This window comes from Microcaecilia unicolor, chromosome 12, assembly GCF_901765095.1.
Source record: "Microcaecilia unicolor chromosome 12, aMicUni1.1, whole genome shotgun sequence".
Classification (NCBI taxonomy): domain Eukaryota; kingdom Metazoa; phylum Chordata; class Amphibia; order Gymnophiona; family Siphonopidae; genus Microcaecilia; species Microcaecilia unicolor.
In genome coordinates this window covers 5,580,052-5,606,414 of record NC_044042.1, presented here as the reverse complement: position 1 = coordinate 5,606,414, position 26,363 = coordinate 5,580,052, and the positions used below count along the sequence as shown (strand labels likewise).

The 26,363-nt window shown below is 44.1% G+C and overlaps 1 protein-coding gene across 2 annotated transcripts in view; it reads right to left on the bottom strand.

The window, feature by feature from the left end:
- The window catches only part of RASSF5 (Ras association domain family member 5), a 78,388-nt gene that overhangs the window by 23,259 nt on the left and 28,766 nt on the right, over positions 1-26,363 (bottom strand). Inside the window, exon 2 of one of the 2 annotated variants that reach the window (XM_030220765.1) lies at positions 22,152-22,261. In XM_030220765.1, the coding sequence (XP_030076625.1) occupies positions 22,152-22,261 (110 nt within the window). Of the gene's footprint in view, positions 1-5,616; positions 5,945-22,151; positions 22,262-26,363 lie in introns of those variants that run through there. The other variant, XM_030220766.1, reaches the window with a different exon arrangement.

Sequence of the window (26,363 nt, the reverse complement as noted above, 5' to 3'; positions counted from 1 at the left end):
ATCCAGGTCACAAGCACCTGGCACAACCCCAAAGAGTAGCAACATTCCACGTAGAACCCCAAAGAGTAACAGCATTCCACGTAGAACCCCAAAGAGTAGCAGCATTCCATGTAGAACCCCCAAAGAGTAGCAGCATTCCAGTGGCGTAGCCATGGGTGGGCCTGGGTGGGCCAGAGCCCACCCTATTTGTACTCTGGCCCACCCAAAATTGTGCACTCTTGCTATGGCTTGCAGAAGTCCTCAAACCCCGTCAACTGAAGATTTCCTCCTTCTCAGGCAGCCAGTGCTCTTTCAAACGGCAGCTGGCAGCACTTGCCTGGAGCTGAAACCAACACCAGCCCCTCTTCACATGCTTAGTTTTCATGCATGCACAGCCTCAAGGAAAGTGCTGCTGGCTTGTTTGGAAGAGCGCTGACTGTCTGAGCAGGAGGAAATCTTCATCTGGCGGGGTTGGTAGATCCCCTCCTGCTCAGGTATTTAATATTGTGGGCTTGCAGGTGGAGGGAGGGATGAAGAGCAGAGCAGAGGGGGGCTAGGGACAGGGGGGGGGAGGGCATGAATTCTATGCCCACCCACCTTGGACTCAGGCCCACCCAAAATTGGTTGTCTGGCTACGCCCCTGCAACATTCCACATAGAACCCCAAAGAGTAGCAACATTCCACGCTACCAATCCCAGGGCTAAGTAGCTACCAGGCCAAATTCATGTTTAGAAAACTCACAGGGGAAACTGAGGTCCTACATCTTTTTACCCCGTTTAGAATATCTGCAGTATCCAGGAGTGTGGACCTGGTAACCCTATGGAAATCTCCTGGGCTGACTCCACAACATTGCCAAAGCAAATTTACCAGGGCACACAGCACCTTCATAAGTCATATTAGATCTCATTGGAGCTTGTACTGCATCTCAAGGAAAAAAAGAGAGTATTACTGTAACATGTTTTCTCTATTCTGAACCAAGGGAAAACCCCAGACTAAGACACTCACTCACTGCACACCAGCAGAACTGCCAAGCTTCCCAGGTCACAGGGGTTCTAAGCCTGCCTGATGCTGAAAGTAGCACAGACTGGCTTTGAAGGCCCCTTCCCAATTTCTGCTACCAAACTCTGGAGGGGAGAAGAGATCAAATCCACAAGTCTTGCCCAAGTGACCTCGCTGAGTAAGACTTCTACCAAATCTCAGTAACGCAAAGGCAAACACTACCATGTATGTGACATAGGAGCCAATGTTTCAGCATGATTGGGGGGTGCTCAACCCAACAATACTTCTACTTGGATAAAGCGAAGGCATTTTTTCAGTAATGGGGTTGCTGAAGTACCTGCAGAGAGGGCACCTATGATGTAGGGGTAGATAGGAGAGAAGACAATGCACTGGCTGCTCATTACCCAGGATATAGCATTGCCCACAAGGGGATCTGGATGAAGCATTAGCCTCTCTCAGTAGCAGCTCAAGGCAAATTACACTCAAGTACACTAGACATTTCCCTGTCCCTGGAGGAGTTAAGTGAGTTGTCCAAGATCACAAAGAACTGTAGTAGGGATTTCATTTTCGAACACAGCATAATACCAAGACATTGTTGGATGATAGTCGATTGGGTTTTTTGTTGATTTTGTTGGATGTGGCCACTGCATTCGATACTGTAGACCATGAATTATTTTTAACAACAGTTGCAGTCCTTTTGGATTGCCGGTAAAGCGTTGGCCTGGTATTGCTCATTGTTGGATGCGCGTACATTTCAGGTTGTTCAACATTCTTCTACGCCCTGTTGGGTGACAGTGACCTGCTGGTGTCCCACAGGGCTCATGTTTGTCCTCTGTTGTTCAATTTGTTTATGCTTCCGATCTGTAAGGTGTTGGCCAATTTGGGTGTTGGCTACTGTTTGTATGATATTTTCCTGTTCCTGCTGTTGTGGCTGATGGAGTTTGGTTGGTTGAGTCTTATTTTTGGCCTGTGTAGGTTTGGTTGAAGACTAATGGATTAACTTTGAATGTAGCTAGGACTCAAATTTTGTCATTAGTAAAATACTGGTAAAAGTGACAGAAATGTCTATCCGTTTTCGCATCCTGTTCAAACTTCTTCTACTAACCTATAAATGTACTCACTCTGCTGCTCCCCAGTATCTCTCCACACTTGTCCTTCCCTACACCCCTTCCCGTGCACTCCGCTCCATGGATAAATCCTTCTTATCTGTTCCCTTCTCCACTACTGCCAACTCCAGACTTCGCGCCTTCTGTCTCGCTGCACCCTACGCCTGGAATAAACTTCCTGAGCCCCTACGTCTTGCCCCATCCTTGGCCACCTTTAAATCTAGACTGAAAGCCCATCTCTTTAACATTGCTTTTGACTCGTAACCACTTGTAACCACTCGCCTCCACCTACCCTCCTCTCTTTCCTTCCCGTTCACATTAATTGTTTTGATTTGCTTACTTTATTTATTTTTTGTCTATTAGATTGTAAGCTCTTTGAGCAGGGACTGTCTTTCTTCTATGTTTGTGCAGCGCTGCGTATGCCTTGTAGCGCTATAGAAATGCTAAATAGTAGTAGTAGTAGTAGAATTAGCTCAATCGGGTGAGGCTCGTCCTTATTCTGGTTTTTATGTGGCTGTTTTTGTGCCAGTATCAATCTTTGATTCGTAGTTTGGGTGTGATTTTGGACACTACCCTGTCTTTCGAACCACATGTTGAATCGGTGATTCGAGTAGTGTTTTTAAAATTGCGGTCGGCTGCCAAGATAAGGAATTTTCTCTCTGAGCAGCAGAGATATGTTCTGCAGAGATATGAGCTGCTGCATTTTGACTATTGCAATGCTCTGTTGTGTGGTCTTGCGAACACATTACGGGCTCATGAGGATGAGTACGTTTGATCATATAAACCCACAGCTTACAGGAATTGCATCAATTGGCTATTGTGTGGCGAACAGAGTTTAAATTGTTGGTGCCGGTTTTTAAGGCTTTGAACGATGAGGCTCCATTGGATTTGTTTCAAAGGTTGCAGCAGTATTGTCCTGCACAGCCTCTTCGGTCTCAGATTCTGGGACTGTTGGATGGCCCTTTGTTCCATCGTGTTCGTTTGCAGACATTCGTTCCCGGGTTTTTTTCCTGTTGTTGGCCCGAGTTTGAGGAATGTTCTTCCTGCCAGTTGGCGCCAAATTTCTTCTCTTATTGTTCAGAAAGCAGTTGAAGAGACTGTTTAGCAGAGCATTTTTTTGTTTTGTTTTATTGTGGGTATTTATGTTATTGTTGTATGTTTGTTATTGATTGTTTGATTTACTTGTTTTATTGTAACCCGCTCAAATGGTTGGCTGGGTGGGCTATAAGTTTTGTTAAATAAATGAATAAAATTTTTAACCTGGTTCCCCTGGTTTACAGCCTGCTACTACTACTATTTAGCATTTCTATAGCGCTACATGGCGTACGTAGCTGCTCCTCTAAACATTAGGCTACTCCTTCACTGCTAAAGAAAAAAAAAATAACTTGTGCCTTTAAAAAATGTCATTACTGAAAAATCAAGGCGAAACCTATTCTCTTCTATGTGTGAAGAGAAGATCTTCAAATACCAACCCTGTGACAGAAAAATACAGAATTATCCCAACTACAGAGCACCACTGAATTTCCAAAAGCATCTTGTGAAGCAGTGATCTACGCAGGCCACTGGTGAACTCCAGAAAGAAGCTGTCTGTGGCATAGTGCAAGCACTGAGAGAGCAGTCTCCATTTCAGGGACCAAGATCATCTCCCACGTACCCTGGCAGAGGGGTGAGGTTCACTCCTGTCATAGTAATGCACTATAGTATAACCCACGTAGAAACATTAGTCGATGCAAAACTCATTACTGCAGCGCGATCTGCCACTTGCTGTGCTGGACAGAGTTTAGAAGTGGGTCTGGCTTTGATAAGCCATTCTGTTGTACTTGCATGGAAGTGCACACCCCAGAGAAAGCAGTCCGTGTGCATCACAGATCAAATTCATCTTTCAAGAGTTAAGCAAAACCCCTGGTTTTTCAACCAACAGCACCCAATCCCACTGGGGTCATTACGGTATGTCCGCGAAGTCTCTGGTGAGGTATTGGTTCATTCTATGTATGCTGTGACAGCAATGAACCTTACTCCTGTGCCAGGGTATGCTAGAGATAATCCTCAGCTCTCAGATTCCTGCTGTTTACAGACTCAGAGCCTGTATGTAAAGCTCAAGGCTACGTGTCAGACTGCTAGAATCTACTGTGCCACCCCAGCCAACATTTCCGACCCAATGCTCCGGAAAGGCATGCGTCAGCATCGCTGCTGGAAACTCCTCATGTTACTGATCTACAGAAAAAGTGGCTGAACGAAAACACCAGCATCTTCGATGTCCTGATGCCAGGGACGGTCGCTGGTTTGCTCCCTTAGTCCAGCTTTAACCTGGAGCTCCAGTAAGCAGCCTTGAGTTTATCTCGACAGACTAAAGCGCAAAAGCTGACATGGCTTCTATCACAGGGCAACAGGCAGAGGAGTCCGCTCTGTGGGTGCTAAGACCACCAATATTGAGCAAGCTCCTTCACTGTGTCCCGGGGGGGGGGGGGGTGTAATTTGTTTTGGATTCCCCCCCCTCCCCCAATCACTTTGGGATGTTGGTGCCTTTGGCATCAGGCATGTACAGTTTGCTGCATTAGACACTGGAAACAGAGGACAGAGCATACCCTGGCTTCCTGGGTAGCGACACTGGGGACCTTCCCCAGCCCTATAATAAAAATCCCCAGGTTGTGAGAAGTTTCCTCCACCTGGGACTGGGATTTACCTCCCATCATTCCTGGAGGTGAGGAGAGAGATTTTAGAAAGTTTCACCATGACAATATTCAGGCTCACTGTGCTCTTTCTAAAAATCAGACTTTCCAGGTTCACTAGGACAATCTTAATTGTAAATTAAATTAAGGTTTAACCCTTTGTGGCTTGTAGATTCTCAGCTCCAGGACATCACCTGACATCAGCCACAGGGGTACACGTGGCAGGACTAACTGCAAGCACCCCCAAGATGCAAAGATTTGGAGTTACTAAGAAATGACCCAAAAACAGTTCTTATCTTGACAAAGGGACAGTCATCGGCTAACAGATGCTGTGAGCGGAATGAAGGATCCACATTTCTCTGTATGTGCTAAAAATGCAGAACAAAAAATTAACACACACAGACCAACATCACTTTGTTTTTGTTTTGTTTTTTTTTAACTTACTCTAACGTTCTCTATTTTTTTGTACGAGCTAATTTGCTGTCTTGGTTTCATAATAGAGATGCTCAGACTATCAAGATGAATAAACAAATAAAAATCACTGCCATGCAGGTCTGCTCTCATGGACAGGGGGACTAATTCAGGATTTCTTTTTCTCAACACTGCCATAGCCTTTAACAGTAGTACTAAAACGATTTAATAAAGGAAGCGAGGGGCATCTGACCTATCAAAGATACAGTGTGTTAGTAATATATTTTGAAAGATCACAGACACTGTCTCACAAAACAGGAAATGTCAGCTCTCAGCACAGAGCCATTGGTTAAGCGTTTGCCAGCACCTGGTGCCAGGCTCATTCTCAGCTCCTCAAGTCAGAGCAGCTCCTCCCAGCCTCTGGGGTTTTAGGATAGAGAATGCATTTCTACCTTTGCTGCAGATCCCCCCTTGAAGAAGGTCGACTTGGCCGTAAAGAAAAATTCCTCCAGCTCCTCATCCAGGCTGCTGTACCCGCTGCTCATGCTGCTGGGCCGAGGGTCATGGGAGGCCAAAGCCAGAGGGCTTCAACAAGCCATAGAGCCAGTGGTCATCTGGGTCCCACGTGCTCTGGTACCGGCACACCGTCCTGATCCAGTTCGACACTCTGCCAACAAGATGCGATGTACATGTGTTCTGGGTCCAGAGCAGGCTGCCCTCCTCCCTTCTAGGGAACCGCTGGGCTCTCCATGGTTCTGTAGTGCTCCACACCCTGCTGTTTTTCTGTCTTCTCCTCTGTAAATGCTGTGGAAACTAGAGAAAGGTCTTGAACTGGGCACCTCTCTCTCATCTGTGGTTTAATCTCTTTGCAACACTGGGGATTAGCACCACCTCCCCCCCCCCCCCCCCTTCCTGCCTTGCTCATAGCTAGGAGAACACTAAGCCACTTCCTCTTGCAAGATTTCTCAGCAAAGGCTGTGGAGGACAGACACTATTTCAGGGCTCCTGTGACTGAGGTTGACAGTGTCAAGTAGATGCACCGCCTTAAAGAGCCTAGGCTGGGAAAAGAATCCAGTCCAGTGCTAATAAGACACTGCCAGGAATCCCCAAGCAGCAGCACCTGGTCCACACCGATACCATCTCTGGCACTGGGGTATTGGCAAACTGATCAGTTCCTTTAATAGACCAGTGAGACAATTCTGAAGAAGGGACTGAAATTAAACTTGTGCTCAATCTATGAATTAGAGGGTCAATAATCAACTGATGGTGCTCAGCGTTTTGCTGATCGCTGCTGGCCTTATGCCTGGAAATTCAATACTGAGCCATGTCTGATTTCAGCACTGAATTTCTGGGTTTCTGGCGCCAACTAACGCATAGTCAGTTAAGTGCGATATTCAGGACTGAAGCAGCTATGTGGTACCGCAAAGATAGGACTGACTTTTTATATGGTCCTATTTTTTGGTCGGTCATCCCACCTCGCCCCGGTAACCTCAGGCTCTGCATGAAGGTGGTCACCCTCAGGCTCTAATGGGGGATGCGAGACATTGCTTAGATTTGGTCTCCAAATAGTAGAGAGGTTAGTCCACTCTTAAAGGTTATCAATAGAAATCAAACAAAATAAAACATGGAAAAGAAAATAAGATGATACCTTTTTTTATTGGACATAACTTAATACATTTCTTGATTAGCTTTCGAAGGTTGCCCTTCTTCGTCAGATCGGAAATAAGCAAATGTGGTAGCAGGTAGTATATATAAGAGAAACATCAAAGCATTACTTTGACAGTCTGACAGAGTGGGAGGGTGGGGGTATGCATGGGGACATCAAAGCATTTCATTGATATTCTAACAGAATGGGTGTTGGTAGGTGAGAGGAGGGTAATAAACAGAGAAATAATCAGAGAAATACAGCTTTATGTTTTATAATGGAGTTAGAAAACCCAGATCCTTATTAAGTCCTGTTTGTTGGGTGTCAAAATATTCAATCATTCTTATTTCAAAGGTCTTACGTTCCTGTATTGTTTTAAAATTACCTTTCAGTATTCTTACTGTGAAATCACTGGTGCAGTGTTCTGGTCTTGTGAAGTGTTGGCCCACAGGGGTGGGGGCTTGACTGGCACCGGCTATTTTCATGTGATGTCTGTGCAGATTGAATCTTGTCTTAAGCATCTGGCCTGTTTCTCCAATATAGCATCCTTCGTTACATTTTTTACACTGAGGGAGGATAATCTCCAAGAATATTGCCTCCTCCCTCAAAACACCCAGGGAAAATCTGCTACAGTACAAAGAAAAAAAAGCCACAGACAGAATTCCCCTTGTAGTGACATACAACTCAGAGCTGGAGAAACTGAGGAAAATCATAAGAGACCTACAGCCACTACTTCAGGAAGATGAATTACTGAAAGAGATATTCCCATCCCCACCAGTGCTGCCTTCCGACAGCCACCAAATTTAAAACACAAGCTGATCAGAAGTAAACTTCCAACACAGACGGAAAAAGAAAAGGGCACGTTTCCCTGTAACTATGCCAAAACATTTCACAAGACCCCACAGTCAGTCATTCACAAAGGAAAAATATTCAACAAAGGACTATTTTACATGCTCATCTTCCAATGTGGTATATATCATTCAGTGTAAAAAATGTAACGAAGGATGCTATATTGGAGAAACAGGCCAGATGCTTAAGACAAGATTCAATCTACACAGACATCACATGAAAATAGCCGATGCCAGTCAAGCCCCCACCCCTGTGGGCCAACACTTCACAAGACCAGAACACCGCACCAGTGATTTCACAGTAAGAATACTGAAAGGTAATTTTAAAACAATACAGGAATGTAAGACCTTTGAAATAAGAATGATTGAATATTTTGACACACAACAAACAGGACTTAATAAGGATCTGGGTTTTCTAACCCATTACAAACCATAAGCTGTATTTCTCTGTTTATTACCCTCCTCTCACCTACCAACACCCATTCTGTTAGAATATCAATGAAATGCTTTGATGTCCCCATGCATACCCCCACCCTCCCACTCTGTCAGACTGTCAAAGTAATGCTTTGATGTTTCTCTTATATATACTCTCTGCTACCACATTTGCTTATTTCCGATCTGAGGAAGAAGGGCAACCTTCGAAAGCTAATCAAGAAATGTATTAAGTTATGTCCAATAAAAAAGGTTTAGTCTCCGAATAGCTAAGTGTTCATAGGCTAGTCTTAAATAAGCAGAAAACGGTGGCTTGTTGGTTCACCGGCGGTCCTTCCAGCACTCTCAAACTCTCTGGTTGAGTCCAACGGACTGTTTTCACTACCTAAGAGTTATCCTAGATTCTCAACTCACTTTTTCTCCTCAAGTCTCTAGCTTGTGTTAAACTAGTTTTCTTATTCTCAGTCCGCAGATAATTTTGATCAAGACACTTTCCACTCGCTTCTTCTGTATCTAACCACCAGACTCGACTATTGCAACGTGATTTATTTAGGATGCTCTCACTCCAATCTGAAAAAAAACTTCAGTCAATACAAAAATCCTGCTATCAAACTCAATCTGTCATGCATATAAGTACGATCATGTTTCTCCTCTGTTCCAAAATTTTCACTGGCTCCCTGTTGACAAGCGTATTTATATTTAAGCTGCTCACACTCACTTTCAAAGCTTACAGATTCAGTTCCCCTAATTATTTATTTATTTGTACTTATATCCCACATAATTTGAATTCCTAGCATCCTGTTTGCTTTTTTGGCCACCACCGCACACTGAGCAGAATTCAAAGTGATACACATTGGGAAGAATAATCCAAATCATAGCTAGTTGATGCTAGGGTCCACCTTGGTGGGGGGGGGGGGGGGGGGGGGGGTCAGCATCCAAGAAAAAGATCTAGGTGTCATTGTAGACAATACGCCAAAATCTTCTGCCCAGTGTGTGACGGCGGCCAAAAAAGCAAACAGGACGTTAAGAATTATTAGGAAAGGGATGGTAAATAAGACCAAGAATACCATAATGCCTCTGTATTACCCCATGGTGCGACCTCACCGTTGAGTATTGCATTCGGTTCTGGTCGCCGTATCTCAAAAAAAGACAGCCGAGTTAGAAAAGGTTCAAAGAAGAGTGGCCAAAATGATAAACGGGATGGAAGTCCTCTCATATGAGGAAAGGCTAAAGAGGTTAAGGCTCTTCAGCTTGGAAAAGAGATGGCTGAGGGAGGATATGATCGAGGTCTACAAACTCCTGCGTGGTGTAGAACGAGTCAATTTTTTACTCTTTTAAAAAAAGTACAAAGACCAGGGGACACTCAAATTACATGGAAATACTGTAGGAGGAAACATTTTTTAATTCAACTAATAGTTAAGCTCGAACTCATTGCCGGAGTTAGCATATCTGGGTTTAAAAACGGTTTTGACAAGTTCCTGGAGGAGACGTCCATAGTCTGCTACTGAAACAAGACAGAGAAGCCACTGCTTGCTCTGGGATTAGTAGCATGGACTGTTGCTTCAGTCTGGGACACCCTTCAGGCCCTTCAGTCTGGGACACCTTCTCCCTCCCTTCTGTTTCACAGACCACACTTATCCTACACTCTATGCATCTTACCACATGTTCCTTACATCCAGTTCCTTCGAAATGGTTCACTTTCCCAGCTCATGGACTTCTGTCTCTTAGTCTCCATTTAATATCATATAGCCTTACCGCCGGCATAATTCCTCTTCTTTGGAAGAAAGCCATTGTTACTCTTCTGAAAAAAAGCTTTGCTTTACCCTTCTTGCCCGTCCAATTTCTGTCCCATCTCTAAATCTGCCCTTAATATCTAAACTACACAAAAAAAAATAAAATAGTCTTCGACCAGCTCCTTTGCCACTGTGAACAGCAATCCGTCCTACACCCTTGCCAGACTGGTTTCAGGTTTTTACACAGCACAGAGACCACTGTGTCAGTCCGCACTCCTTAGTGAGTTTCACACTATTCGTGATAGAGGCCAAATTGCTTTAGTTGTTTCTCTACATCTGTCCGCTGCTTTTGACCTTCTCTCCCATCTTCAAGAAATTGATCTCTCCAGCTCAGTAGTCAATTGATTTACCTACTATCTCTCCAATTGCTCGTTCACTGTTAAGACCTCCTCTTAGCATTCCTTGGCATGCAGAGTCCCCCAGGGCTCCATGCTCTCTCAGAGTCCTTTAGCCACTGTAATTCCTGTAATTCAGAATACCCAATTTTTCTTTTACGCAGACATTTTGCTGATTTTTCCGACTTCCCATATATCTCCTGACCTTGCCCAGCTTCAAACCTATTTAGAAGCACTTGTGCTGTGACTTGCCAAACTTAAGCTTGTACTTAATCCTTCATAAACTATTGTTTCCTGGATCACCAGCTTTCATCCCCGTCCCTCTCACGCCTGTTCTTTTTAAAAGGCCCTTCTCCCCAGTTGATAGCTCTCAGTGCTTAGGTATATGCCTTGATTCTAAACTATCTTTTGAACCTCAGGTCAAATAAGTTATCAAGCAAGGTTTTCTAACTCTTCGAAGACTCTGTCCATCTACAGTTACACTGATACTCAATCACTTCATATTCTGATTCATGCTTTTCTGATCTCACATATAGACTACTGTAATTCTGTGGTATTTCGGGTCCTCGCCTTCAAACCCTTCAGAATTCAGCGGTTCATCTTCTCCTGAGAACATGCAAGGATGATCACGTCTCTCCACTTTTAGCATCTCTTCATTGGCTCCCCATCTGATACCAACCTCGCTTCAAAATCCTTTAACTCGCAAAGCCCTTCACACTGGTTTACCCCCCTTACTTAACTTCCTTGATCATACCCTATACACCCAACCGTACCTATCGGTTCCTTGATGCTAAATCGTCTTGTCCTACCTTTGCCCCACTTTGCTCACTATGAATCTACCCAATCCTCTGCCACCTTCATTCTTGGCCCAAAACTTTGGAATTTATTTATTTATTTATTTATTTATTGCATTTGTATCCCACATTTTCCCACCTATTTGCGGGCTCAGTGTGGCTTACAATAAGACTTGAATAATAGAAATACATTTGTTACGACTAGGTTATGGATTACATTGAACAGAGTTGTGCGAGACATTCGAATATCATTGGGAGTATAACAATGGGACATCAACATAGAAACATTAGAAGGAGACAATGGGAAAAAAGGGCATTATTAGACACCTAGACATATAGTGTACATAGTTCCGTGAATAAATGTATGATTGACTGGATAAAGGTATGATGGATCAGAAGTGGATGTGTATTGCATTGGTGAACAGTGAGTGTGGTCTCTATGTGTTTTGGCTCTTTCCGTAAGTTTGTTCAAACAGGTGAGTCTTCAGTAGTTTACGGAAGGGGGCTTGTTCGTTAATCATTCTTAGGTTGCGCGGTAATGTATTCCAAGACTTCGTGCTCTTGTAGGAAAAGGTTGACGCGTGTATCGTCTTGTACTTCAAGCCCTTGCAAGTTGGGTAGTAAAGGTTGAGGTGAGTTCGGGATGATCTTTTGGCGTTTCTGGGTGCTCTCCCTGCTCCAATTCGATCTGAACCTTCTCTTGCTAAATTTAAAATTCTTCTCAAAACTCACTTTTTCCATTTGGCTAGGACTTGGATATTACTTAATAACCGAGTTCTTGACCTGTTTCCATGGTCTCCAGTTCATCAATTAACCCCACCCTCTTGGTATGCATGCTTTCTGTCCTATTAATGGCATTTTTTTCCATTGAATTTTAATTTATATTATGATTAGCTTTATATTGTACACTGCTGTGACCAAACTTATATCAAGTTACAATCAAAGCAGTTTACATATTGCACCTGGGGCAATGGAGGGTTAATGACTTGGCCAGAGTCCAATGAGCTGCAGTAGGAATTGAACCTGGTCCCCACTACTACTACTACTATTTAGCATTTCTATAGCGCTACAAGGCGTACGCAGCGCTGCACTAACGATTCGTCTACGCCTCCACTAGTGCGCCATCATCAGATACCCCTCCCACCTACAGACAGACTCACCAGCAACCTGCTTACATCAGTACCTGCCCAGCACTGAGAACATATAACCCTCCCTGCATATGGGTTAGATGGGCGAGGGAGGTCCCCCTACCCCCAACTTTAATTGCTCAATCCATTATTAATGGGTCTGATTAATCTGTCGTGCAAAGGGATGAGAACCCACTGCCCTTAATACACCATCACCTCCTAACACATCCGGCATGCTAATTGCTCAGCAGTCTATAAATAGGGCTGCTCTAGGCATTCAAATCATTCACATCTCAGGGAAGGTTTTATCAAATTGTCTACTTGTTTCTTATTTTGGTGTGCAGCTGCTGAACAGAGACAGGCTCAAGGCGTTCCCCAGATCCAGTAAGGCAGGCAGCAGCAAATGCCTCAGTGCAGGTGAATAATGTTTACCTCTCCTTTCATTCACTTCAATAAATCCCTAGGACTTGCAGAGTCTCATACTCTCAGCAGCTGGTCAGTACAGCACAGCTGTGCTTTTCCAGTTAGCAACATGGGAAATTAGTGGAAAACTCTGGAAAACCTTCAGAATTATTTCAATTCCTTGCAAAGATTTAACAGATTTCATGTGGGATAACCTAGTCAGTCAATAGCAGTGAGCAGGGCCAGAGCCTGAACTCATGGATGTTAGGTAATAGCAGAGCGGTTGCTGTCACCCATCTGGTGGCTGCTAAATTCTCTACTGGACCTTGAAAAATGACTCATTATATGTGAATGAGCACCATAAGATTCTGTTAAAAAAAAAAAAAAAACCCACAGATTTTAGGCTGCAGACAAGCTGGGTACCCACCCCCCACACCACATCCCCCTAAAACAGAAAATAAAAGCAGATCACAGGTGAAAGTTTGCCTCAGATTAAGTTTTCCAAGCTGATACCTCTGAAGTGACAAAGATCAGCCTTCCTGATCATAATTAAATACCAAATCTGCATATCAACTGACACCATATGTAAGTGGCAGATTTACAAATGATTTATGGTTTAGTAAAATTTGCTATACCACTAAACATAAAACATATCAAAAGAGGTTCACAAAATTACAACAAAAAATAAGAAAAAAACTCCAATTATTTATAGGAAAGACCTACACAAGACCACACATAAAAAACAAACAAACAAACACCCCACACAACACTTTTAGGAGATGCATACCCAGAGACAAAATATAAACTTCCAACCACTGAAACCAGATAACCATTATTCTTCTAATCCAGAAGCCTGTGTAAAGAAATATTTTTGGTCCCCTTGAGATGCCAAGTCTCTTGGAGAGAGTAGTGGATGCTTGGAATGCCCTCCCACGGGAGGTGGTGGAAATGAAAACGGTAACGGAATTCAAACATGCGTGGGATAAGCATAAAGGAATCCTGTGCCGAAGGAATGGATCCACAGGAGCTTAGTCAAGATCGGGAGGCGGGGCTGGTGGTTTGGAGGCGGGGATAGTGCTGGACAGACTTGTACAGTCTGTGCCAGAGCCGGTGGTGGGCAGCGGGACTGGTGGTTGGGAGGCGGGGATAGTGCTGGACAGACTTGTACGGTCTGTGCCAGAGCCGGTGGTTGGGAGGCGGGGATAGTGCTGGACAGACTTGTACGGTCTGTGCCAGAGCCGGTGGTTGGGAGGCAGGGCTGGTGGTTGGGAGGCAAGGATAGTGCTGGGCAGACTTATATGGTCTGTGCCCTGAAGAGCACAGGTACAAATCAAAGTAGGGTATACACAAAAAGCAGCAAATATGAGTTATCTTGTTGGGCAGACTGGATGGACCGTGCAGGTCTTTTTCTGCCGTCATCTACTATGTTACTATGTTACTCTCTCATTAGGAGTGGGTCACACAAATTTGAAGACCTCTCACACTCACGCTTTCTCACTCAGAGCCCCAGTGCCTGTGATCACCAGCTTTCACCAGAGGCCTCACCAGTAAAAAGAAATATCGAAGCTCACCTCACCTGCCTACTTACTGCCTCCCCTGTCCCATCCTGTTTCCCTACACCTATATATGGACTTTTAGCTGCCGAGTGGAGGGCAGTTTTCAGCCCAGAGAATTTATCCATATCACCATCTTTTCAGAGGCAAAGCCAAAGATTTTATGCTGCACAACATTCTCTTTTGCAAAGCATTACTGACTCTTTCTGGATTTCTACCCTGGATGCACTGTGAAAATAAGTCTCACTCGTTTGGATGGTCTACCCTTTGGTTCTCTGCTCCTTCCTCAAAAGGGAAACCCTTACAATACAAAACAATTTTACTTGTATATTCAGAAGAAATATCAACTGGTTCTTTGCAGATCACAGTGAAAGAAAGTAGCCTAGTAATTTGTGCAGAAGACTTTTATCCTGGGGAGCTGGGTTTGATTCCCACTGCAGCTCCCTGGGCTCTGGGCAAGCCACTTAACCCTCCATTGCCCCAGGTACAAATAAGTACCTGAATATATGTAAACCACTTTGAATGTAGTTGCAAAAACCTCAGAAAGGCGGTATATCAAGTCCCATTTCCCTTCCCCCCCTTTCCCTTATGACATCACAATATCAGAAGTGAGCCAAGTATCGGGCAATGAAGCCATTGTGACATCACTGATGAGGTTGGCTCTTATTGGTGGAATGAGTGGAGGAGTAGCCTAGTGGTTAGTGCAGTGGACTTTAAGCCATTGTGACATCACTGAGGAGATTGGCTCTTATTGGTGGAATGAGTGGAGGAGTGGCCTAGTGGTTAGTGCAGTGGACTTTGATCCTGGGGAACTGAGTTCGATTCCCACTGCAGCTCCTTGTGACTCTGGGCAAGTCACTTAACCCTCCATTGCCCCAGGTAAAAAAGTACCTGTATATAATATGTAAACTGCTTTGATTGCAACCATAGAAAGGTGGTATATCAAGTCCCCCCCCCCCCCTAAATACAAGTAAAGCTTGCACATTGAAAAACTAAACTCTGTAAAAGAAATTTTTTGATCAAAAGTGTTTTCAATTTTTTTGCAAAAGCCCAAATAAGCCCTTTCTGTTTTCACATACAATGGCAGAATTCAACATAAGAGCGGTCTTGTAAGATATTCTCATATTAACATAATGAACTTTATATAAAACTTTATACAACTTAATTACCTGACTCCAGTAACTCAAAGAAACCCAAACTTATTACAAACTTTATATTTCCCTCTCTCTGTTTCCCTAATGTGTCTGTATCTATTTCATTCTATATTTGTTTCTTCACCGGAGGAGGCTTTCGCCCCATGGCGCTATGTAAGCCACATTGAGCCTGCATATAGGTGGGAAAATGTGGGATACAAATGTAACCAATAAATAAATAATTAACATAGTGATAATATTTAACACTGGGCCTCTTCTACTAAGGTGTGCTAGTGTTTTTAGCACACGCTAAACATTAGTGACACCCATATGGACATTGTTACGTTTAGTGCGCCCTAAATATTAGCACACACTAAAAACACTAGTACACCCTAGTAAAAGGCCCCCACCTGTTGCTGAAGGAAAATGTAAAATCAGGTTCTCTCTAACACGTTACATCTTCACACTCCTTGGCAAAATAACGCGATGACAAATTTATTTAGGAGACCGACAATAAAAGAACTCGAACTGCGATTTGGAGATTGCAATTAATCCAAAAATGCTACTGCAAAAATTGAATTAGGAAAACAGATTGGCAAGAGTTAACTCCTTTGTTGCATTTATTACATTGGCTTCCCGTGTCAGAATGAATTGATTTTTATACTTAATTTTTTAAAGCGTTGTAGGGTGAATCTCTACTTGACTTACCAAATATCGAGTCATAAAATGCACTCTAAGATCTAAGAGTACTTTGGAACAAATTTGAATTATCAAATGCTATGTTCAGAAGTGCAGTGATACCAAATTTATGGAATTCCATGTGAATTGAGATGCAAATTAGATTGGAGATTTAGAAAAGCTTTGAAAAATTGGCTATTTTTGTGAAATATTTACAATAAGTTTATTTTGTAGCTACTGTACTTGCTGAATTGAGCAAATTATTCTGTATTCCTTTTTATGTAAACCATATGTGTCACGAAACACCTAGCCACCCACCTGAGGTTACCCCATGGCCACTTAGAGGGTCTGTCCCCAGCACAGCTCAGGTCGTCTTCACCTGCTGCTTGTGCTCTACACTAGCACCCTCCTCCCACCGACTGGGTCCCAACCGCCTCTGGCGAGTCTCCAGCTCTCAAAATTATCCTCAGTGAATTCCAGGTTACTGGGGCCACACTCCCAGTGGTCCCACAGTTCCCAGAAAGCACTCAAAGACCCAACACACAAACCACCAGGATTCTTTATCAGTCCAGACAGCAGAGTCAATAAACTAAAAAGGTTTATTGGCACACCTTGAACAGTGAACAGAAAATTTTATTTTTGTTACATTTGTACCCCGCGCTTTTCCACTCATGGCAGGCTCAATGCGGCAGGCAATGGAGGGTTAAGTGACTTGCCCAGAGTCACAAGGAGCTGCCTGTGCTGGGAATCGAACTCAGTTCCTCAGTACCAAAGTCCACCACCCTAACCACTAGGCCACGCCTCCACTCCTGTGTAATCAGCAAACAATAACAGGTAACTGAAATATGGATAAATTATAAAGCCATCTAAACATTTGTTTACTTTCTAAAGAGTATCTGGGGAGATCAGGAAATATGCTGCTCAAAAATTATGATATATAACTGATCAGAGGGTCTCAGCAAAGAGATCTGTCTCGCTCTTCTCCATAGCTAAGACTGGGGCAAAAACTAATACATTCCAAATGAAATTGAGCTCCTGGGCTAATCAGATCCCAGACTAACGTTTTTTTTTTTTTTTCAATGGCCACACTAAGGCAGTATTCTTTAATGGCAATTAAGCAATAGGGTAGACACCCTGGAAAGTGTGGATAACATGAAGGGGGACCTAGCAAAACTTGAAGAATGGTCTAGAATTCAATAGCCAAGAGTTAATGCTGAAAAATGCAGGGTGTTTGGATGCATTAGGAGAAGAATGGCCAGAAGGAAAAGGATGTGATAAAAGCAGCTAATGTAGCTGGGTTTTAAAAAGGGTTGGACAAATTTCCTGGCGGTAAAAGGTGATAAATTGTTATTAAGGTAGACCTGAGGAAAGCCATTGCTGATCCCTGGAGGTAAATAGCATAGAAGCTCTCTCGCAGCAGCCATTTTGAAGATGCTGCCACTTGAGGCAGGAGCAAGTGGGGTTTGTTCCTGGCCCCACCTCCCCTACTGGACCACCATGCGGGCTGGTGGGGGGGCTATCTTACAGGAGGGATCTGCTTTGGGGGTGGGGGCAGTGGAAATTATGAAAATTCCAGCTGATAATGGGACCCGGCTAGATATTGGCCGCAACCCGCATAAGCTCCGTTGGCTAGCATCAGATACTTGCGTGCCAGATATTCAGTGCCCATAGCTGCACATGGCCTGGCACTGAATATCTGAGGCCAATTTAGCCAGCGATGGTCAGCATTTAAAAAAAATGTTGACTGCTGCCAGCTGAACATCGGGTGGAGTATCTGTAAGGGAGATTAGTAGTTGGTATGGACGGGCAGACTGGATAGGCCATATGGTCTTTATCAGCAGTCATTTTCTACGTCTATACTTTAATCTTGTGTGTTAGAAAGACAGAATGGATTCTTTTTTTCTGCACGCTTTAAAATTGGTGCATCTCCCCCCGCAGTTATGCATTTGTTAAAATGCAAATAGTGCAACATGTCAGCACGCAGCAGCCCGTGTGTCACTCAACCTGAGATGCGTCAGCATTTCGAGAAGAAAATATTAATCCAGCCTTGCATCATGAAAGCCTTTTCACTGCTGTGTGAGGGGGTGGCTCTGGAAAGTTTTAGGGTATTTTTTGGCAGAATACTGCTAGTCATTGAGGGAATATTTAAATTTTTTCACAGGGAAATGTTACCACCGCTCTCTGTTTGTGCTAAGTGGGAATGAAATGTAAAGGTTATTTTCCTCTCCTCGTCTCTCCCCCCCCCCCCCCCCCTTCCAATCTTCTGGTTGCTAGTTCTTGAATGAGTCAGTCAAAAGTGTACGACACATCACACACACAGGGGCCAAGCATGTTCATAACTTGCAGAAAATTAAATGACAGGCTTCCTACCACTGAAGCTCCCCCTTCCACTGAGCATCGGCTGCATTATATAGGCCAGGGGTGGAAGGCCACAGTCCAGTCGGGATTTCAAGATTTCCACAATGAATATGCAGGAGAATCTATTTGATTTGCATGTACTGCTTCCCTTGCCTGCAAATCTCATGCATATTCTTTGTGGAAATCTTGAAAACCCGACTGGGTTGTGGTCCACCCCTAATCTAGAAAACGGAGCTGAGATCCAAAGGAAGAAAACTGGGTAAGAGAAGGTCCTACCTGGATTTTCAGTGGCACGTAACCACTTTTGTAACTTCTGGTGGCTACTCAGGGGCGGACTGAGGGTGGTCTGGGCCCCCCACTCAGCCGCTGCCTGACACCTCTCATGCTGACGCCCCCGCTGCCCCGGTCCTATCTGAAGGGTCCTGGTAGTCTGGTGGCCTCTGCGGGGGGGGGGGGGGGGGGAATGTTCCTTCCTGCCCATTGCACTGCCACTACTCCTCCGCCTGCCACCGCCGCTGTTTTCAAAATGGCAGCCAAGACTTCCCACAGTAGTCTCGCAGGTCTTGACAGTCTCGTGACACTTCCACAGGGAGTCTTGGCCAACATTTTTTTTTTAAATACAGTGGTGACGAGCAGGGGAGGAATAGCAGCAGCCCAGCGGGCCAGGCAGGAAGGAATATGTTACTCCCTGCTGAGGCCACTAGATCACCAGTGGCGCGCCAGGCATCCGGGCAGAGCCTCTGGACCCCCGGGCACTGCCCGGTTGGTCAGTCCCCCCATGGCTACTTGATGAGCTAGACATTAAATGCTGGTACCGATTAGGCCCGGCATTGAAGATCTAGCTTTTTTTGTTGAACTTGGTGGTCAGCTTTGTAATAAGTTGCTGATTTCCATGGGTCAACATTAGGCTCTTTGTTACCTTCGAAGCTAATCAAAAGATGTATTAAGTTAGTCCAATAAAAAAAAGGTTTATCATTTTCTTGATTTGTTTCTATTTATTACTATCTTATAAAGTTACCATGATGGCAGATAAAAATCAGCATGGCCCATCGAGTCTGCCTTGAAAGGTGGTTATGGTTGTAACTGCCACTGTGCTGGTTCCCCCCTCCCCCCCCCCCATCCCCCCATGACTCACACTTAAAAACCACTGATGTTTTCCTTTGAGTGGAGATGCTCTGAGTTGGTTCCATCGTCTATGCTTGTGTCAATCGTTTTGAATATTCCATCACCTCCACCAGGAGATTTTAAGCATCTACCACCTTTTCCATGAAAAAATATTTCCCGATATGGCTTTTAAATTTTCTTTATCTCATGGCCTCTAGTTATACAGTTTCCCTGTTTTTGAAAAAGATTTATTTTTCTTTAATACATTTTGAATATCTAAATATCTGTTATTACATCTCCCCTGTCTCTTCTCTCCTCTTGGGTTTATATATGCAAGTCTTCAAATGTTTTCTCATACACCATTACCCGATGAACCACCTGGACAGCTCTGATCCGGTCCTAAGTTATCTGGGTGGTTAAATGGCTACTGAGCTGAATAATCACCAGTCTTCAGGTAACTCCAGGCTCTGCCCAGCCTCCACCCCTGGACCAGGGAAGGCTGGATTATGCAGACAATGAAACCGAAAATCAGAGCAGGACCATGGTTAGCAGCACTTTTCCAGGGTGCAGCACCTGCTAGCTGGATAACTAGCTTTGAATATCAAAATATGCCGATTTAGACCATGCACATTCATATGGATATCCTAAAAATTCAACTGGCCATAGAACCATCAGAACAGGTTTGGGGAGTCCTGCCGTAGGTCTCTTTGCTTTCTTCATTGAAAAAGCAGGACCCCTGCCTTGTATGCATCAACCCTTGAGAAGTCCGAGGACCACTACCTCTAATGCACTGATCTTCTAGAACAGTGGTTTTCAACCCCATCCTCAGAAACCAACTGGCCAGTCGGGTTTCAGGATATCCGCAATAAATATGCAAGAGAGATTTGTTTACTAAGAAAGCAGTGCGTGCAAATTAGAGAATGACAGGGGGAAGGGGGCAGGGACAGAGCCCACAAGGACGGGGACAAACTTTGTCCCTATGTCATTTTGTATTTTGAAGCCTGTTAATGAACTGGATTGTTATTTATATTTGAGTGATGCAGACAATGATATCTTGATTTTTTTGGAAAAACAAGCAAACATGCTGGCCACAACTACCAAAATTTGCAGGGGGGATGCTGCTACCAGCACATCTTCTAAGAAGACATCGTCTATTGCAGGAAGGACTGTGGAAGGCAGGAGAGCTAGACTGAATCCTGAGACTGTTGATGACTTATTCATCCACAGATTAAAAAAATCATAACAGTGCTTCATAGGGCATATTTCTCCCCTCTAGGGCATACAGAATGAGTTTTATTTCGTACCCCTGCACATTTTAACAGGGTGGATCAGGATCCCTTAGGGTAGTAGAAAATCAGCAATTGTTGGGGTTGGAAGGGTGGTGGTGGTGGTGGGAGGGTTATTATAGCTGCTACTACTACTACTACTACTATTTAGCATTTCTATAGCGCTACAAGGCATACGCAGCGCTGCACAAACATAGAAGAAAGACAGTCCCTGCTCAAAGAGCTTACAATCTAATAGACAAAAAATAATCAAATCAATTAATGTGAACGGGAAGGAAGAGAGGAGGGTAGGTGGAGGCGAGTGGTTACAAGTGGTTACGAGTCAAAAGCAATGTTAAAGAGGTGGGCTTTCAGTCTAGATTTAAAGGTGGCCAAGGATGGGGCAAGACATAGGGGCTCAGGAAGTTTATTCCAGGCGTAGGGTGCAGCGAGACAGAAGGCGCGAAGTCTGGAGTTGGCAGTAGTGGAGAAGGGAACAGATAAGAAGGATTTATCCATGGAGCGGAGTGCACGGGAAGGGGTGTAGGGAAGGACGAGTGTGGAGAGATACTGGGGAGCAGCAGAGTGAGTACATTTATAGGTTAGTAGAAGAAGTTTGAACAGGATGCGAAAACGGATAGGGAGCCAGTGAAGGGTCTTGAGGAGAGGGGTAGTATGAGTAAAGCGACCCTGGCGGAAGATGAGACGGGCAGCAGAGTTTTGAACCGACTGGAGAGGGGAGAGGTGACTAAGTGGGAGGCCAGCAAGAAGCAGATTGCAGTAGTCTAAACGAGAGGTGACAAGGGTGTGGATGAGGGTTTTGGTAGAGTGCTTGGAAAGAAAGGGGCGGATTTTACGGATGTTGTAAAGAAAGAAACGACAGGTCTTGGCGGTCTGCTGGATATGAGCAGAGAAGGAGAGAGAAGAGTCAAAGATGTTTTCTATTTGTAATTTATACACAATAGTTGCACATCATATATAAAATCATAATTGTTCAAGGCTTCGGCAGACGAGGACAGAGCCCATCGGGAAGGAGCCAGAACCCACGGGGATAGGGCAGGGATGGGGACAAAGTTTGTCCCCATGTCATTCTCCTATATATTCATTGTGGATATCCTGAAAATCCAACTGGCCAGGTGGACGTGGGAATGGGTTAAAAAAAAACCCCACTGCTCTAGAAGATCCAAACCCTGTAGTTATTCTGCCTCCAGAAACAAGTTTGAGTTCCATCCCCAAATTTTCCCCGAGGTTAATGACATTCCAAGTCCGAGCTCTGTTGTGAATTTTTAGACCTCATTTTCTGGATGTTTGCACAGACAGGTCCATATGCAATAGGGGACGTATTGTTTCATTAACCGCTCAACTCTGAAATGGCAATACTTATGTACCTGTCTCCTGCCCCTCCCCACACACCCTTGTGATCTTTGGATAATGCAAAAGCACAAGAAACCTTTTCAGTAAGTCCAGTGATCCTCACAGTGCTCCCCCATCTGCTCCCAAGTGGAATCTGTGGCACCTACCTGGAAGATGACAGTTTCTGGGGAAGGTCTGCCCCGTGTCCATCCACCCTGCCGGTTGCAATCCAGCTGGATGAGGCTTTTGCACTGGGGATGGCAAGTGTATTCACAAACTGTAGAGAGAAAAAAAACCACAGAAATAACATTTGAAATTGCAGCAGGTACTGGTTGTTAACTGGGACTCCAACCCCACAAACTTCCTGTACCATGTAAATAGCCTATACCGCTGGGGATTTGCATTTGATTTCATATCTTTCTTAAAAGCTTTGGCCTGGGTAGGGAGGGAGAGAGCTAGATACAAACAGTGCAGTTCCCTTGAACTTTATGGCTGTGTTTTTTTTTTTTTGCACACCTTCAAATTTCCTGTGTGAAGAAGCAGGCCTAATGCACTTTTTTCCCACGTCAGTCTTGGACTACCCCTTAGCAGTCAGGCTTTCAGAATAGCCACAATGAATACACATGAGATTCATTTGAATGCATTGCCTCCATTGTATGTACAGGAATATCATGCATATTCATTGTGGCTATCCTGAAAACCCGACTGGAAAAGGGTTACTCCAGAACTGACTTGGGAAACATTGGCCTAATGGTTAGTGCAGTGACCCGAGAACCTGGGGAATTGGCTTCAGTTCCCACTGCAGCTCCTTGTGACTCTGGGCAAGTCACTTAACCCTCCATTGCCCCTGGTACAAAATAAGTACCTGAATATATGTAAACCGCTTTGAATGTAGTTGCAAAATATCACAGAAAGGCGGTATATCAAGTCCCATTTCCCTTTCCCTTATGACATCACAATAGCAGAAGTGAGCAATCAAGCCATTGTGACATCACTGATGAGGTTGGCTCTTATTGGTGGAGGAGTAGCCTAGTGGTTAGTGCAGTGGACTTTGAACCTGGAGAACTGAATTTGATTCCCACTGCAGCTCCTTGTGACTCTGGGCAAGTCACTTAACCCTCCATTGCCCCAGGTACAAAATAAGTATCTGCAAATAATATGTAAACTGCTATAATTGTAACCACAAGAAGGTGAACCCCATCCTCATCTGTCTATCAAAATTAAGGATGTCCAGAAAGCATAAAATCTCTCAATCACCCTTTGATTGGAGATACCTCTGCCCTCCCCCCCTCCAAAATAAAGGCACCCAAGGGCCATATCATTCTAAGGTTACCCCTTCCCCCCCCATACTGTTTGAATTTATAATCCTTTGCCCCAAACACCATTTTCCTGCATTGGGGGCTGGGGGCGGGGGGAGACATCTAACCTATGATAGCCACAATCTTCTTAAAGGGGTGAGAATAAACCCAGCAGCAAGAACTGAATGTTGTGGTCAGATAAGAGATTCTAGCCTAACAACATGCAGAACACAATCCATGCCAGAAGCAGACAAGGTATTTTTAGATTTAGATTTTTGCTCATACCTTTTTCAGTAGTAGCTCAAGGTGAGTTACATTCAGGTACTCTGGATATTTCTCTGTCCCAGGAGGGCTCACAATCTAAGTTTGTACCTGAGGCAATGGAGGGTTAAGTGACTTGTCCAAGATCACAAGGAGCAGCAGTGGGATTTGAACCGGCCACCTCTGGATTGCAAGAAAGGTACTCTAACCACTAGGCCACTCCTCCACTAGCAACATTGAATCTAGAATCTCAAGTAGTAGCAACATTCCAGAATCTCAAAACGTGGCAACATTCCACGTAGAATCTTCAATAGTAGCAACATTCCATATATTTATTTATTTAGATTTTGCTCACACCTTTTTCAGTAGTAGCTCAAGGTGAGTTACATTCAGGTACTCTGGATATTTCTCTGTCCCAGGAGGGCTCACAATCTAAGTTTGTGCCTGAGGCAATGGAGGGTTAAGTGACTTGCCCAAGATCACAAGGAGCAGCAGTGGGATTTGAACCGGCCACCTCTGGATTGCAAGAAAGGTACTCTAACCACTAGGCCACTCCTCCACTAGCAACATTGAATCTAGAATCTCAAGTAGTAGCAACATTCCAGAATCTCAAAACGTGGCAACATTCCACGTAGAATCTTCAATAGTAGCAACATTCCATATATTTATTTATTTAGATTTTGCTCACACCTTTTTCAGTAGTAGCTCAAGGTGAGTTCCATTCAGGTACTCTGGATATTTCTCTGTCCCAGGAGGGCTCACAATCTAAGTTTGTACCTGAGGCAATGGAGGGTTAAGTGACTTGCCCAAGATCACAAGGAGCAGCAGTGGGATTTGAACCAGCCACCTCTGGATGTCAAGAGCGGTGCTCTAACCACTAGGCCACTCCTCCACTAGCAACATTCCATCTAGAATCTCAAGTAGTAGCAACATTCCAGAATCTCAAAACGTGGCAACATTCCAAATATTTATTTATTTAGATTTTACTAACACCTTTTTCAGTAGTAGCTCAAGGTGAGTCACATTCAGGTACTCTGGATATTTCTTTGTCCCAGGAGGGCTCACAATGTAAGTTTGTACCTGAGGCAACGGAGGGTTAAGTGACTTGCCCAAGATCACAAGGAGCAGCAGTGGGATTTGAACTGGCCACTTCTGGATTGCAAGACTGGTGCTCTAACCACTAGGCCACTCCTCCACTCATTTTAATTAAAAAAAATAATAACCTAGGGGTAAGAGGTAACTCCGATTATAAAAAAAAAAAAAAAAAAACGCTTATAAAATTACTGCTAGAATGTGTGGTGACACTGGGAACCTGTGTGACTTCTGGCCTGATCCACAACAGTGTGATGGAGTTTCTTAGATATAAGGAATTCTTCATGGATACAGGATTGTGGGGTTGCCGACTGGCTTCCGATTCGCCTGACGGGGTTCATCCAGTGCTGGACTTCTTACCCCACATCCCCACACTGGCTCAGCCTTGTCTGGTGAAACTGGGACCAGCTGGCAACTAGCAATGAGAGGGCTAATTAGGAGAAAGTGTGAGTGTGTTTAAACAGAGCCCAAAATACAACCTTGCTCACAAGACTGATAATGAATCATCAAATCAGGAGGCAGGTCTAGGCTCCTCCTGCCTCTCCGCCCGCCTTCAAGCCCTGGGTGGGCACCGAACACAGCTTGAAGTCACCCAGTGCTGCTCTCAGCTCTGTGAACAGCCTCATCTACAGGTAGCAACTGGTACTACAGAGTGTCCCGATAGTAACCCTGTGCAGCACACAACTGCCACACCGGGGGAAAATGCAACTCGACTTTACAGCTTGTTCTGATTTTGTTTGTGTGGGTTCAAGTGGGACGAGATTAACAGTTCTGTCCGGATACAGGAACTTTTTGCCTCAAATCAGACGAGCTTGCAGAAGTGAGGCCTAATGGTTAGAGCAGAGGGCTGAGAACCAGGGAAGCCAGGGTTGAAATTTCAGTGCCACTCACATTTGATATACCAGAAATAAAATAGAATATTTAAGTGGTTTAAATAATAGATATAAAAGGAGAAGGAAAAGTGAGTAGCATATGAGGAGATCTAGGTTACCGTCAAAACAAACATTAACACACACACAAAACAAACGTGCATAATATGGAAACTAACAGATTGAAGACAATATAGTGAAACTGCCCATTAGAGAATGACACGGGGAAAAAGTTTGCCCCCATCCCCGCAGGCTCTGTCCCCACTCCATCCCCACGGACTCTGTCCTCATCTGCAGAAGCCTCAAACAATTATGATTTTAATTTAAATCTTTTTATTAAAGTATAAAAAGGAACAATATGCTGTGCAACTATTGTGTATAAATTACAAACAAACAAAAAACAAGTGAGCAGATAATAACCCTCCTCACCACCACCCTCTACCCTTCCAAAAATAGCCGATTTCTACTACCCCAAGGAATCCTAATCCACCCTGTTAAAATGTCCAACCCAATAGAAATCCTGCATCTCCTGTTTTGTAACATGGATACAGAACAAGAATGAATATTCTTTTAAAAGAGAATAACAATCGCTGGTGACATATCAGTAACAGCAACACAAACAGCAACCCAAAGCCCTGGAAAAGACGACACTTAGCATTATGCAGCAACCTGCCACACCATAACAGCTAGGAACCAAACAGCTTAAGTCAACCTATGAAAAAGCACCAGGGCATATTACACCCTAGAACCCCCTATTGAGAAAAATTAAAAAAAAAAAAAACAGCTAGAATTACATTCTAGCACAATTCCTCAACTTGGTCATATAATCAGAACATGTGGATAACAACCGAGATGAATT